Source organism: Manacus candei, unplaced genomic scaffold, assembly GCF_025592945.1.
Source record: "Manacus candei isolate 608988 ecotype Guabito, Panama unplaced genomic scaffold, ASM2559294v1 h1tg000015l, whole genome shotgun sequence".
NCBI lineage: Eukaryota > Metazoa > Chordata > Aves > Passeriformes > Pipridae > Manacus > Manacus candei.
In genome coordinates, this window is record NW_026138063.1 from 16,241,580 (window position 1) to 16,254,954 (window position 13,375).

At 40.9% G+C, this 13,375-nt stretch overlaps 1 protein-coding gene across 4 annotated transcripts in view; it reads left to right on the plus strand.

Moving 5' to 3' along the window:
* Positions 1-12,262: 12,262 nt before the first annotated feature.
* The window catches only part of SPHKAP (SPHK1 interactor, AKAP domain containing), a 68,400-nt gene continuing 67,287 nt past the window's right edge, over positions 12,263-13,375 (plus strand). For 3 of the 4 annotated variants that reach the window (XR_007903614.1, XM_051781923.1, XM_051781925.1), the window contains exon 1: positions 12,263-12,330. Coding sequence is in view for 2 of the 4 variants with exons in the window: in XM_051781923.1 (XP_051637883.1) it covers positions 12,299-12,330 (32 nt within the window). In the remaining 2 variants the exon portion in view is untranslated. Of the gene's footprint in view, positions 12,331-12,430; positions 12,482-13,375 lie in introns of those variants that run through there. The other variant, XM_051781924.1, reaches the window with a different exon arrangement.

Genomic DNA, 13,375 nt, shown 5'->3' on the forward strand with positions numbered 1-13,375 from the left:
GTATGTGTTTTCTGATATCTTGCTGAATGCTGATTAAATAGATGCTTAAAAATATTAAAAAGGAAACAAAAGACCCCTAAATCAGAAATCTGAAAACCAACTACCAGTATGAGCCTACTCCCACTTGGGGCCCACTGCTGCTGCACTAGAGGTCTGAGGTGCTTGGTGGGTATTCAGATTGTCTGAATTCCATCCAGAAATATACTGAGCTGTTGACATGGCAGACATCAGAGTTACATGACTGGAACCTCTGGTGTGTTTGGCAGGAAATTTAAAGCTTAAAATTGGCTAAGACTTTTAGGAGTCTGAAAGCATGTGGTACACTGTGACTTGAACAAAAACAGAAGAACTGCCATTGACTTCATTAAGAGGAGGAGATAACATGCAATCTGAGAGATCTGGGATCACCAGAGGTGCCCAGCCTGCATTCAGATCACTAGACATGCTGCATTTTTTACAATCCTGTCCAGGTTTCTTGTATTTCCCTCTCTAACCAGTAATCAATATTGAATTGAAATCTGGATCTCTGTAAATGCACAGTGACATAGACCACTCATTTGTCAACTACTAACATTTTGGTAAGCCAAAAGGTGCAAAAATCAAATATAAGATCTGTCCTACTGTACATGCCAGCTCTCTACAGGAGTTGTGAATGGCACTAAAGATTAGAAGAAAGGAACAGGCACTGTATCAGTGCTCTGTCCCTGCTCAGCCACCCCCAGCAATGGGTGCATCTGGAAAGACTGTACAGATGCCTCTGAGAGCTGGAAGTTGTGGTGTTAGTGCAAAATCTTCAGGCAACACCATCATAATTTAAATCTCAAAAATTATACATGATAATATCAGGAGCTATACAAGGAGTTCTGACTTTGGCCAAAATATCCCCAGCAGATGGCATGGTCACTAAGCACAAAAAGCCCAAAATCACTGTTAGCACATATATGTACATGTACCCAAACCCAGACCATGGCTGCTATTCAGATTGGTTTAAAGTGCAATGAGAAGTCAATAAAAAAAGGAGTCTGTTTGTTGTCTGATCTCTTTCCTGAGAACATCTCAAGAGCACTTAGGAAGAAAGATGTAGACTGTATTAATCACATTGGTAATATCTGTCCCTTAAAAGTAAAACAAATCAAGCAAACAAAAAACCAAACAAACAATAAACAAAAAAAAAAAAAAAAAAAAACAAAAAAAAAACCAAAAAAACCACAATCCAACAAATTTATCCCAAACAACTCTTTCCTAGGGCAAATGCAGAGTGCAAAAGGATTTGCTGGCATGAGTGTAGCAGAACACATAAGGAACAAATTCAAAATTTGGAAAAAGTTACATTTCTCATGCATGCACTGTGCTCTTGTACAGATATGGGAAATTCAGTCAGAAGAGAGAAGAGGTTGAATTTATGAAGAAGAAAAATGTTAATCCTGCAGAGGACCAAAATTAGTCTGCTGTGCCTATGAAATGGCTTGCACAGGATATAACATTTTCCAGATTCCAAACTAGTTGGCAAATTCTAATTTTGAAGGTTATAATTAAAGACCAGCTTCACTCTGCAAGAAGTAGTGGAGCTGGCACAGTATTTTTCATGCTTTTAGATGATCAGGAAAAGGAAATATGACAGAATGGCAAAGAAAAATCTATGGAGAAAGAGACAGATGAAACAGTTTTTAAGTTCACTGAATTATCAATTACTGACTGACAGCCAAACTAAAAATCCCACTGTTGGAGTAGGACAGTCACTATGGAAAGTGTGGATAACGCTGACTGCTCTTGAAAAATCTTGCCTGTTGAAATGTAATACTGGAAATGTAGGAAAAGTCATTAGGTATGTCAGTGATAAATGCTTAGTGCAAAATGTGACTGTGGTAGAATTCTGTGGTTTTGTATAGGATCTTCACACAACTCTTCTGAGACATTAAAACCAAAATAATCAGGATTTTTGCAGTGGTTTTAAATTTTAAGTTGTAATCTTCAAATGAATTATGCAATAACTTCTTACAAACTTCAGTAAGTAGCAACACTGCAACATTTGACATTCAAATTAAATGAATAAGGCAAAACCTCTGTCTTATTTTAGAGACTTAAAATGAGATACCCATGACAAATATTTTTACAAATTCATTCTACTATAACTTGTGGTCTTCAGTTCTGTTAATTCTGCAAAATATCTTTCCCTAGGTATAGTAATTTCACTTCAAAATCAAATGCCTAGTAGGTAATGTTTTGGGGGGGGGTTAAATCACCTAAACTCTAATCCTTCCTGTTCCAAAATAAAATAAATAACTCGCCATTACTTATCTACTTGTAAGTAAATACAGCTCAGCTTTGGAAAATTGAAAGGTTAGTGACAGACATCATAAAATCTAATCCTTGTAAGAAACCATATAATAAAATCTTTCCATTTTTGTCAGACCCTTTGCCATATTGGTATGTACTTTCACAATGAGAATGTCAACATGCAATAATAAACTTCTTAATAATAATTTGCACATTATCTGTAGCTCCTTAAACAGAGACAGTCTTCATTTGTTCAGATCAAAAGGTTATTGTTACCTTAACACACATCTTTATTGTCAGTGAATTACTGTGGGCTGATTAAAGTTTAATGACATGGCTACTCTGGAAATGAGTCTCTAGAGACTACCACGTACTGACAGATCTATTTGTTTCAAAGAGAGCAGAAGTGCTAAAAGTACATAAAAGCAGTAGCTGTACAGTGACAAATTAGAAGTACTGCCTTCTCTAAAGACACACAGTACAGCAAGTGCAGCCTCAGCCTGTGGTGTTATTCACATGCTGCTCAGGAAGCTGCTGGCCCCAGAGAACCTAAAAAATTCCCAAAACCCCAAACCATCACCAAACTAGGACTTGTTAAATATTTACAGCGTATTTGCTCTTTCTGGCAATGCTTAATCATGCCAGAAATCTTCTGAATTTTGTCCTCCACAAATTCACAACATACAACATGATCAAAACTTCTGTCAAACAGTTATAATTAGCTTTCCAAAAGCACTTCAAAAAGCTGGGGGGTGAGGGAGGTGGGGGGAAATCAGGGGCAAAATTTTTCATTAAAAGAAAAACGTTTTTATTTTACCCATTCCTCTTCCAATCATAAGCAGTTCATCCAATTGAAGTTGCATTGAACATCCACATGAAACATTCACTTATTCCTCAAATACACCATTCCCTAGATGAATCTTCAATTACCTTTTTCAGTGAAGCATTTCTCTGGCTCCAGCTGATTGTGTTTTTAGGAATTAGAAGTCGGATACACAGCAGAAGTACATGTGCCTTGTTTCATTTTTGTTACTGTTTGCTATATCAAAATGTAAATAACTTAAACATTGCAGTGCAAATTTACTATCAGAAGTCAAAAAGTATATAGGTAGATTTGTGGAATTACATGCCTGACTTCACACGCAGTTATGAGACGTTAATTTTGATTTTTTTTCTCATAAAACAGAAAATTATTTCAGGACCTTGTCAAGCTGTAAATACTCCTCCCTCCTCCTCAAATCTAGATAAGCTCTTTCTGTTCTGAACTATGAATGAAATTGCCTTTGCCTTCTTGAAACCTTCCTGAAGTGTACCTTAATCTTAGTTACATAGGTTACCCTACAAGTAAAATTTCATTCAAAAGTGTTTAAACTCTTGCAAATTCAGGTTTTGATGCAATCCTGGTTCTCATGGATATCTCAAAAAGTTATCCTGTAACTGGCAGTTTTACAGGCTTGCTGAGAAAATGCAGAGGATTATGGGTGCAGGGGTCATGTTATTTAAATTTCCTCAGAAAACAGAGTACCACATTAAAAGGGCTGTGCAGAGGGGCTTTCATGCCTACGGATCAACTGTACCTGTTACAGTGGAAATAATGCCTTTCAGTTTAACAACTGGTATTTATGATTTTGGAAATACTATTAGCTACTATGGTGATGCCAATTGATTTCACAGTAATTTCGAAACCTTTAACTCCATAGGATTTTGTACATGACTGTAGGCCTGTGTTTACAACCTCTCCTCCTGCAGCTATTTAAACAACTGTACATGGTAATTTATCAGCACAAAGTCTGAAAAACAAGAAAGGTCAGGGTTTTCACATTTATTTAAGTCCTTCTGGCTTCTTAACAAAGATTGCTAGCTTTTTGTTATTCTCTTGAGAGTTTAGCCAGAGATGTCCAAAATGAGATTGAAGAGCAGAAGATTCCTATTTTTTTTTTAACTGGTAGTAACTCTTTCCATACGCCTGCATTTCATTGTCAGCATATCCTGTCATTTATTCAAACATATTGCATGAGCAACTTCTCACGTTGCATCTCATGAATATATAATCCACCCAGAAAATTAACACACAGCAGGTGGTATACTCTTCCATGGAAAATCTACTAAAAAAGTAAACCATTTTCCTTCACATTTTAATTGTATTTTCATAACACCTATGCAATTTTAATACCTCAATAGCAACCTTACAAAGCACAGAGCAGTATTGCTGCAGAGAACCCCATCAAATCAGACATTCTGCATTATGAGTTGCATTAGTATTTTAATTTTCAGCCTCTTTTTCAGACCTCTTCCAATTTTTCTTGTTTTCTGCCTGCCTATCGACATAAAGGAAAAATGGATAGTTCTTACTGATAGCTGCTATAAGTAAGACTACAGTATGTCTTTTAACTTGACCTCTTTTTCTAGAGACATACAAAATACAATACATATTTAAAAACTAACTGCTCCTAGCACTTGAAAATTTCACCCAGGAGAACAGCCAAAAATATGAAGCCTTGAGGGAAACACTGCACTGAAGGATGGCAGCTAGAATTAGGATAAAAATTCCAAAAATAGTTTAGTAATGAAAAATTCCAGTGATTTTAAGGAAGACTCAGAATTTCAGATTCCACGTTCATTAATTATTCAAAATAATTTAAAAATTCTATATGTATTCTCAAAGCAGAGCTGACCCTTATAATCACAGCCTTCTTTGTAAATAGTACCAGCACTCTGAAAGACATTTGGAGTTGCAGGAAGGGGCAAGAGTGAACACACAGCAGTTGTACAATATATTCTCACAGCTCATGTGACATTATGTTTGGACGCTCAGAGAACAGGAGGAAGCCAAAAGCATTTTTCATCTTTATCCAAAAACCCAAGACAGCATATATGAACCCACTCAGAGTGTGTTTGTGAATGTGTCACCTTCTGTCTACTCGACATGCTTCATCACCTTTAGATGCCTAAAAGATTTCAGTTAATGCTAGAGATGATGGCTCATTGCCTACCAGCTGGTTATTATTATCAGCTTCTAGCCCAGTTCTGAATAAAATGAGTGCATTAGTTTTGACCTAAGAGGAACTAAATGGCTCAGTTTGAGCTTATTGCAAACACCACCTTCTTTCCCCATGGAATAATACAGTTGAGATCAGCTGGAACACTCAATTATAGGAGCTCTCTAGTTTACTGCAGAGAGAGTGACAACAAACCAATCAGAATTTCAAAGATCTGGCATCAATTTAACATTCTTGATTAATCTTTCAGAATTTAAATGCAATCTCCTAACCCCTTCTCTTCCCTCATCGTTTTCTGGGAGTGCAGGTAGGCTGAAAATAGAGTGTAGGTTTGGGAGTTAGAGAGACAGGCAGACAGACTGAGTAGGTTTAATATTTAAAACTGCATATTAACTCAAAGAAAATCATGGTTACGTTAGAAAATATTCTCTTTGTAGTTACAGATATGTGTGTAGATGAAAAATAAGTACATCTAGCACCCATGCTGTGTGGTAACGATCTGCATTTATTAAATGGGGAGCCATGTCATGCAGGCTGGAGCTAAGCACAAGCTACACTATTCATTCTCTTTTGACTGTATTTAACAACTACCTTTCTCTCAAGCTCCTGGCCATTTCCAGTAAGAATCTCATGAGCTAGATGTGTTCTGATATAAATTAAGTCATGCTACTTAATTGCTACAACACATTAAGACACCTCTTCAACACTGATTTGTTAACTGAGGGTGCTTTAGTCACAGCCCAAGTACACAGCTCAAAAGGAAAAGGACTTCAATTGACAGAACAAGATTTTGTAACTGAAAAAACCCAAACCAACCAAACCAAAGCAACAAAACCCAAAAACACTCCCTCCTGCCCAACCCCAAACAAACACACAAAAATGAAAACAAAAAAGGTATTGGACAAGAACATCTTGTCTAAAACATATTAAAGCTAACAACCTAATCTTCAGTGCAAGCAGTTACAGTTTAACCAACACAAGCAAAATACACCTGATATTTGGGGTAAAAGATATGTGTCCATCTACAGTGTCGGAACTCAGCCAATCTACTATACAACAACACAGAGAATTATGCAGCCTCATCAATAACTTGATAGTACATGAGGTCATTAATTATGTATGATAATCAATCACACAGTAATACAGCCAACTGTAAAACATTTCAGTAAACAAACATCTAGTAAACAAATATAAACCATGTTACATGACTTATGCTTTTAAAACTTTTCAAAATAACTACACAACAACCATGTAGCACCCCTTTTACATTCACTGGAGAAGGGGTATAGCTTAGTTGTAACGGACTAACTACATATCTGTCAAAATAGTAGTCTATGTACACACACCAACCGCACAGGAAATAGGGACAAGGAGGGTAAATACAGGTTCATCAAAACATACTGTTTGATTAACAGTAGTGTCCAAAGGCCCCTATTAGGCTTAGGGCTAGTTGTCCTAACTGGGTGAAGTCTTTTCATTATGTAAGAGAGACGGTCCCTGTATTGGGCATTTGACAACATTACATTTGTTCTGGAAATATTATGCCTCTCTCCAGAAAATACCAAAATACTGAGAGGTTTTTGATCCTGCATTTGCAAACATGCACTACATGATAAGCTTTTCACCTTTCCACCTCTGTATTTCTAATTAGGAGGGTTGTGTGAAAAGCAAAGGGAAGTGAAAAGCTCTGTCCCCTACCACAGTGATCTATTCCTGAAAATATCATCCAGTTACAGAGTCATTCTAGAGTTGTAGATTTCCCAAGACCAACCAAGCCACACGTAAGCATAAGTTTTTGAGGATAGTTTTTTACTACAAATGAACAAAACTTCAAAGCCACAGAAGCATACAAAGCACAGAATCTCTTGGATTGAAAGGGATCTCTTGAGAGCACTTAGTCCAACCTCACTGCTCAGCAGTATCAGCTAGAGCAGGTTGTGCAGGACCATATCCAGGTGGAGTTTTGAATATCTCCAAGAATGGCTGGAGCCAAAACAAAGTCTTATGGTAAGTTTGGCTCCCTCTGGTTTTCAGGAATGACTGACATATTTTCTTAGGAGACAGTCATCTCTGTTTGGTGCTATTGTTTCAGTTTCTCTCAGTTCAAACTAACAACTCTGCAGCAGTTTATTCTACTTAAGCTCCCAACAGAAGGGTTGACTAATCATTTTTAAGTATTCCTTTGGGTTTTTATAAAAGTCAAAATGAGCAAAATATTGACCACTGGAATAATTAATATTGTATTCTCTGACCATAACTTTCTGTTATCCAGTAGGAGAAGAGTGTCCTAGGCTGACACATAAAAGACAAACAACTAACTAAAATGCCACGGTATTCTCTTCCTGTTGCCAATTCATATCTAAAAGCTGAGGGAAAAATATAGTTCTGGTGACAGCTTTGAAACAAGTCAGTGTGTGACAGTAATCAGTTCTCTTCTGTCAAGTCAGATTCCAGGAAAAAAGAATAGTTATTTTAGGCTATATGCCAACATTGTCAAGGAATAAGAAAAAAGGCACAAAGTATTACTTGGCCATATCCCTCAGAAATAAAGACTATGGGCTTTCAGGGAAGAGGAGAGCTGTCTACCTGAGAAAAGGACACTTCTGGTAGATTGTGAAGAAGTCAAGTCATAATGACTGGCTCAGAGAAGGGCTCTGAAACAGTGAGAAGAAGTGACAGAAGAGAACATGTTAGTACAGAACATGTTAGTACAAGACATGTTTGTGGAGTTTTTGCAGGATGATGGAAACAGACAATAAAGAGTTACTAATGCAAAAAAAAAAAAAAAAAAGAGAGGAAATTAAATTACATGGTGAGAATCAGAGAACTTCATATCAGCTACAAGGATGTGATAAAAACCAAAGAACCAGTATGTGTGTAGCCTCAGTTCTATCTGCTGCAGTAAGGGACAGATGAGTGGCAGTGTCTATGGCGAAAGAATGATGGTTCAGAGTCATATCACGTCAGGGAACAAAAACCAAACGTAAAGGTGAGACTGAGCTACAAATATTCCCACCTCTAATGAGGGAAAAACCTCTCCTCTCTTCTTCTGTCACAGAGCTCTTACCCTTGACAACTCACAAGAGCAGACAATCTGAAATTAGAGAGTAGAAAACCTGTCATGAACTTCTGAAGTGCCAAAGTTACTGACAGAAAATGGTCATTTCCTTTCCGAGTCCCTAACTGAAGGTCTCTCTGTCCTTTTCCTTCACAACAGAAGCAAAGCATTTCAACAGTACTGAAGAAGCTGTTCTGAAACCCAGAAATAGGAATTTGAAAACCCTATCTCTAAAGTTAAGGGACTTAGAGCAGAAGAGTTGAGAGAGCAAGAGTAAAATGAGGGGAAAAAAAATAAGAAAGAAAGAAAAAAGTAAAGAAAGTAAAAGAAAAAGAAGGAAAAAAATATAAAATATGCAGAGATTAATCACATGCTGCATGTTATATCTGAGCTTCTTCTCCAAAATCTATGAAGAAGATAAGTAACATATAATATCCCAGGGATAAGTTAACATTAACTTCCTTAGCCCTTACAAGGTTTCAGTAACTACAGTACATAAGACCATGAAACTAAACAAGGAATACACAGAATGGAGAGAAGCTGTAGTGCTCAGGATGTGTCCAAGGGAAGGCATTAAAGAGGTTAGATAAGACACTGAAGCATATTTATGACTGAAATAGTGAGCTATGTTATGTGACTGGCAGGGTCTGTGTGCTCTGTATATGTCAATAGAGTCAGGCAAAGCCCCATGACTCTTTAACTTCGAGTTTTCTGATCAAGAAAAAGAAAACAAAACAAAGCAAGCAAACAAAACAAACAAACCAAAGAAACCAACCAACCAAACAAAAAAACCCCAAACAGTCCAGACAAAGTAACAGTGTTTCAAAAACTAAGGGAATTTAGACCTGAGCCATGCCCTACCCTGTGCCCATGGGGCCAGCGAACAAGCCTTGGCCAGCTTTAATTAGTAACCTAAATGCAACCTAGGAGGCACCAAGTTAAAATCACAGAAATGTTAGAGTTGGAAGGGACCTCTGGAGGTCATATAGTCCAACCCCTCTGCTAAAGCAGGTTCACCAAGAGCAGCCTGCAGAGGGTCCTCTCCACATTTTTAACATCTCCATAGAAGAGGACTCCACAGTCTTTCTGGACAGCCTGTTCTAGTGTTCTGTCACTCTGAAAGTAAATAAGTTTTTCCTCATACTCAGATGGAACTTCCTGTGTTCAGTTTTTGTCTGCTGCCCCTTGCCCCATCACTGGGTATCACTGAAAAGAAAGTCTGGCCCCATTATCTTGACACCTGCTCTGAAGATATTTGTATGCATTGATAAGATTCCCTCTCAGTTGTCTCTTCTCCAGGCTAAACAGGTGCAGCTCTCTCAGCCTTTCCTCATGAGAGACACTCCAGTTCCCTAATCACCTTCATAGCCCTCCATTGGACCCTGTCCAGCAGTGTCACATGTGGACTCAATCTGGGATAAGATGAAATCTCTGGGGCAAAAGAACAGTGACAGGAAAAGGATCAGATAATGACAGCAAAGGAGGAGCAGACATGCTACTGAATAAGGAAGAACATGTGAGATATTAGAAGCTCAGTGGTAACAAGACTGAATTTATCTGAAAGAAAATACTACCATGAGGGAGAGAAAAAAGGACATTTCAAATACAAAACTGGAGATCTGATGCAAAGTCATGTGAAAACAACTTAAATGAAATTAAAGTAACTGATCAAGTGGAAGATGATAGAAAATATTAAGCACTATTTGTGTAGAGCAGTGGTGTGTATTAGAGAAGAGCTGATGAGAAACAGTCTACAGGGATAAGGGACACAATAGACCTGGGAGTCTGAGTGACCCTAAAACACAGAATATGCAAAGGGAGAACTAAGGAAGAGGAAAGGGCATTACAGCCTCCTGTTTCCAGGAATGAAAGGATGCAAGAGCATTGGAAGGGCATAAGAAAAGTACAGCACAGTAACAAGGAAGTCATGTCAAAGGGGCTGACATTTAAGTACTAAGTAGATGTTTCATGCAGACAACCAGTTCCAGTGCTAACCTGGGCTTGCATTTAAGCAGGTAAAGCCGCAGGTATGTGTGGATCTGGAGTTCAGGACTTTTCACTCGCTCAGAATCTGGAAAGATTCCTCAGGTTTCTATGCTGTTAGATGGGCTGGCAGAGAAGGTCAGAATGTCTCAAGCACTCCCCTCAGAGGCTGTTATGTCTCTTAGTTTCCTCAGCTTCTCCAGTTTACATTTAAACCCCAATATCTCCCTTGGCTTTGATTTCCATTTACCCTTAACCACCACAATGTAGCTATTAGCCTTGTCATCTCTCAGTTGTCACTTCACAAGGTGACAGAAGGTGTAATCCATATCCTTACCACAAAGTCTTATGAGGTATTTAAAAATTAAGATGAAACTTCCTCCTCTTGGTTATGCAAAAGTCACCAACAACAAATGCTTCAGGTAGCCTTTCTTAACAATGAAAAATGTTGGTTCAATAGTTAAATGCTACCATGCCTCTGTCTGCAAAGTTGGTTTAAGAAATTTCTGTGCTTTAAATTGGAACAGAGAACAAAACCTGATTTAATATATAAAATAATTCTCTCTGCATGCCCCAGGCCCTCCCAAAACTCACTAAGCTTCACAATTTCATAATGTTGTGCCAACTAAAGGCAATAGCAAAGTATAGAAAAGTCACAGGAATGATGTATTTAAAGAAAGAAACAGTGAATCTTTATTGCAGGGAAAAAAAAAAAAAAAAAGATGGTTGCCCAAGCATGGACTTATTGCCCTTGTAACCTGCCCTTCCTTTTTGTCTTTGAATTCACTCACCAAATCTCTGAACAGAGCAATGACTATAGAACAGGGCTCACCACACAGGAGTCAAGCTTTCAGTGGTATTTGTGGATATGTGTAAGTTCTTGCTATGGTTTTCCTACTGAATTCCTCTGTTGAGCACAGCATTTGCTACATAACTAACAAAAGTATAACACTCATCACCTAACTGGACAGAGCAGATCTGGGGCTTTGATCTAGATCCTAAACTTATTGAAAACAAGTCACAGCAAAAGGAGACTCTTGCAGCTACAAGGTGATGACAATTGTCTCCAGCCCTGCAAATTTCACACCTGAGCCAAAGGACTCTTGCTGAACCCCGAAGGCTCTGTGTTCGCTCCAGCTGTGGGTTCAAAACTATACATTTGCACCATGCATCACCTGTGATTCAGGTGCTTTTAATCTCACCTTTCCATGATTACAGACCAATTGTAATCGTTTGTACTGCACAGATTCTCCGACATGGTTATGCAAACACGACAGAGCCAAGCCACAGGACATCCAGTATTGTTTTGAAAAAAACAACCAACCAGTAAACAAACAAACAAAGGGGGGGAACTTTGCTGAAAGTAACCAAATAAAATAGTGTAGAGGTGCTTAAAGCAAGACGTAAGTTGTAGTTAACTCAGTAGGGTCCTTTTCTAAATGCTTGAGTCTCACATCTAAACCGACAGAAACCCCCGTCATTTAAATCACATGGTTTACTGGGCTGGGGCTCCAAGAACATCATGACATTCGTAAGGAAGACTCGGTAACGATCGCCCATTCCTTGCTGGAGTCACCCAGCACCTCGCCGTCACGTCCTTGTTCCCACACCGCAGACAGAGCACAACGCCAGCAACTTGTGCGGCCGTCCTGATCCCGGTGCAGGCGCTACATCGCTCCAGCGACACAGACCCCGACCGCTGCATCCCTCCCGCATGTCCCGGCCGGGCACCCGCAGGTGCGAAGAGTGCGGGGACGGCGCTGCCCCGGGTGGCCGCACTCGCCCGGGTCGGGAGCGGCGCTGCCCCGCGGAGCGCAGCCCCTCGCCCGCCGGCCGCGAGGGAGGGACGGGGGAGGCGGCGGGGCGGGCGGGGGAGGAGTGAGCAGAGGGCAGGGCCGGGAGGTGCCGCCGCAGCGCGCCGGGGCCGCGCTGTCGCTGCCCGGACCCCGCCGGAGCGGAGGGTCCCGCCGCCGGTCCCGCCATGGCCGGGCAGCCCCCGCCCGCCGCCCCCAGGTAGGGCCCGCGCCCCTCCCCGCGCGTCCCCGCCTGCGCGCTCGGGGCCGCGCCGCGTGTGCCCGGGGCCGCCGCGCTGGGCGACAGCAGCACCGCCCGTCCCTGCCCGCCCAGCCTTGGCGCCGGCAGCCCGCGGGTCCCGCTGCTCCCGGTGAGTGTCGGCGCCGGGCGCCCGCGGGGACCCTCCCGGAGAGGAGCCGCCCCACTGCCGAGGATCCCCGGCTGCGGGCAAGGAGCATCCCCGGGCTGCGGGCGGTCACGGAGGGACCGCGCTGCGCTCCTGCGGTGCCCGCAGGGGAGCGGCCGAGCGGGAGCCGCTGCCGGGAGCGGAGCGGCGCCGGGAATTCGCGTTGGGCTGCGCAGGGGCGGGGGACACGCTGCACCTGCCGAGAGGTGGTCACCCATCGGGAGGTGATCACCCCGCTGGGGCTTTGCCCCGACGCGGAGAGCGGGAATTAGAGGGCTTTTCTTACAGGAGAAAGGAAAAACAGAGACTTTGTCATCTAAATTTGCCCTAACAGCTGGTTTTCATACCGTAGCGCCTTAAGAGAGTCGGTAAGTTAATTAGTGCTTAGTAATACCTTTAGGATATTGTGCTTAAATCACAGCGACGCGTGTCCGCAACCTACTAAGTCAGATTCTTATCTGAAAGAAAAATCTAAAAAAAAAAAAAAATAAATCACTGTACTTCTGTTGTTCTGGCTCCAACGAACATGTATTTATAGTGGTTACAAACAGCCGATTAGAGCAAAACTTCCTTCGAGACGGAAATGGATGCACAGATAGCAGTAGCCTACCGGAGATGCGAGATGTGGTTAAGCGTAATTTTTAACAATCACAAGTAAATTGCATTTTGATGGTAGCAGGCAGACAAATACTGTAGAAATTGTACCATTTGAGTATGATACAGCCTATCAGAGATAAAAAGTATATTTTGCAAATGATCACAATTCGTTTTGGTTTAGTTGCTTCCAGTGCAGTGTCTTAATGACTGGTAAAAACCCGATAAAAACAAAGTTTGGAGAGAGCACAGCCTTAAAAGGAA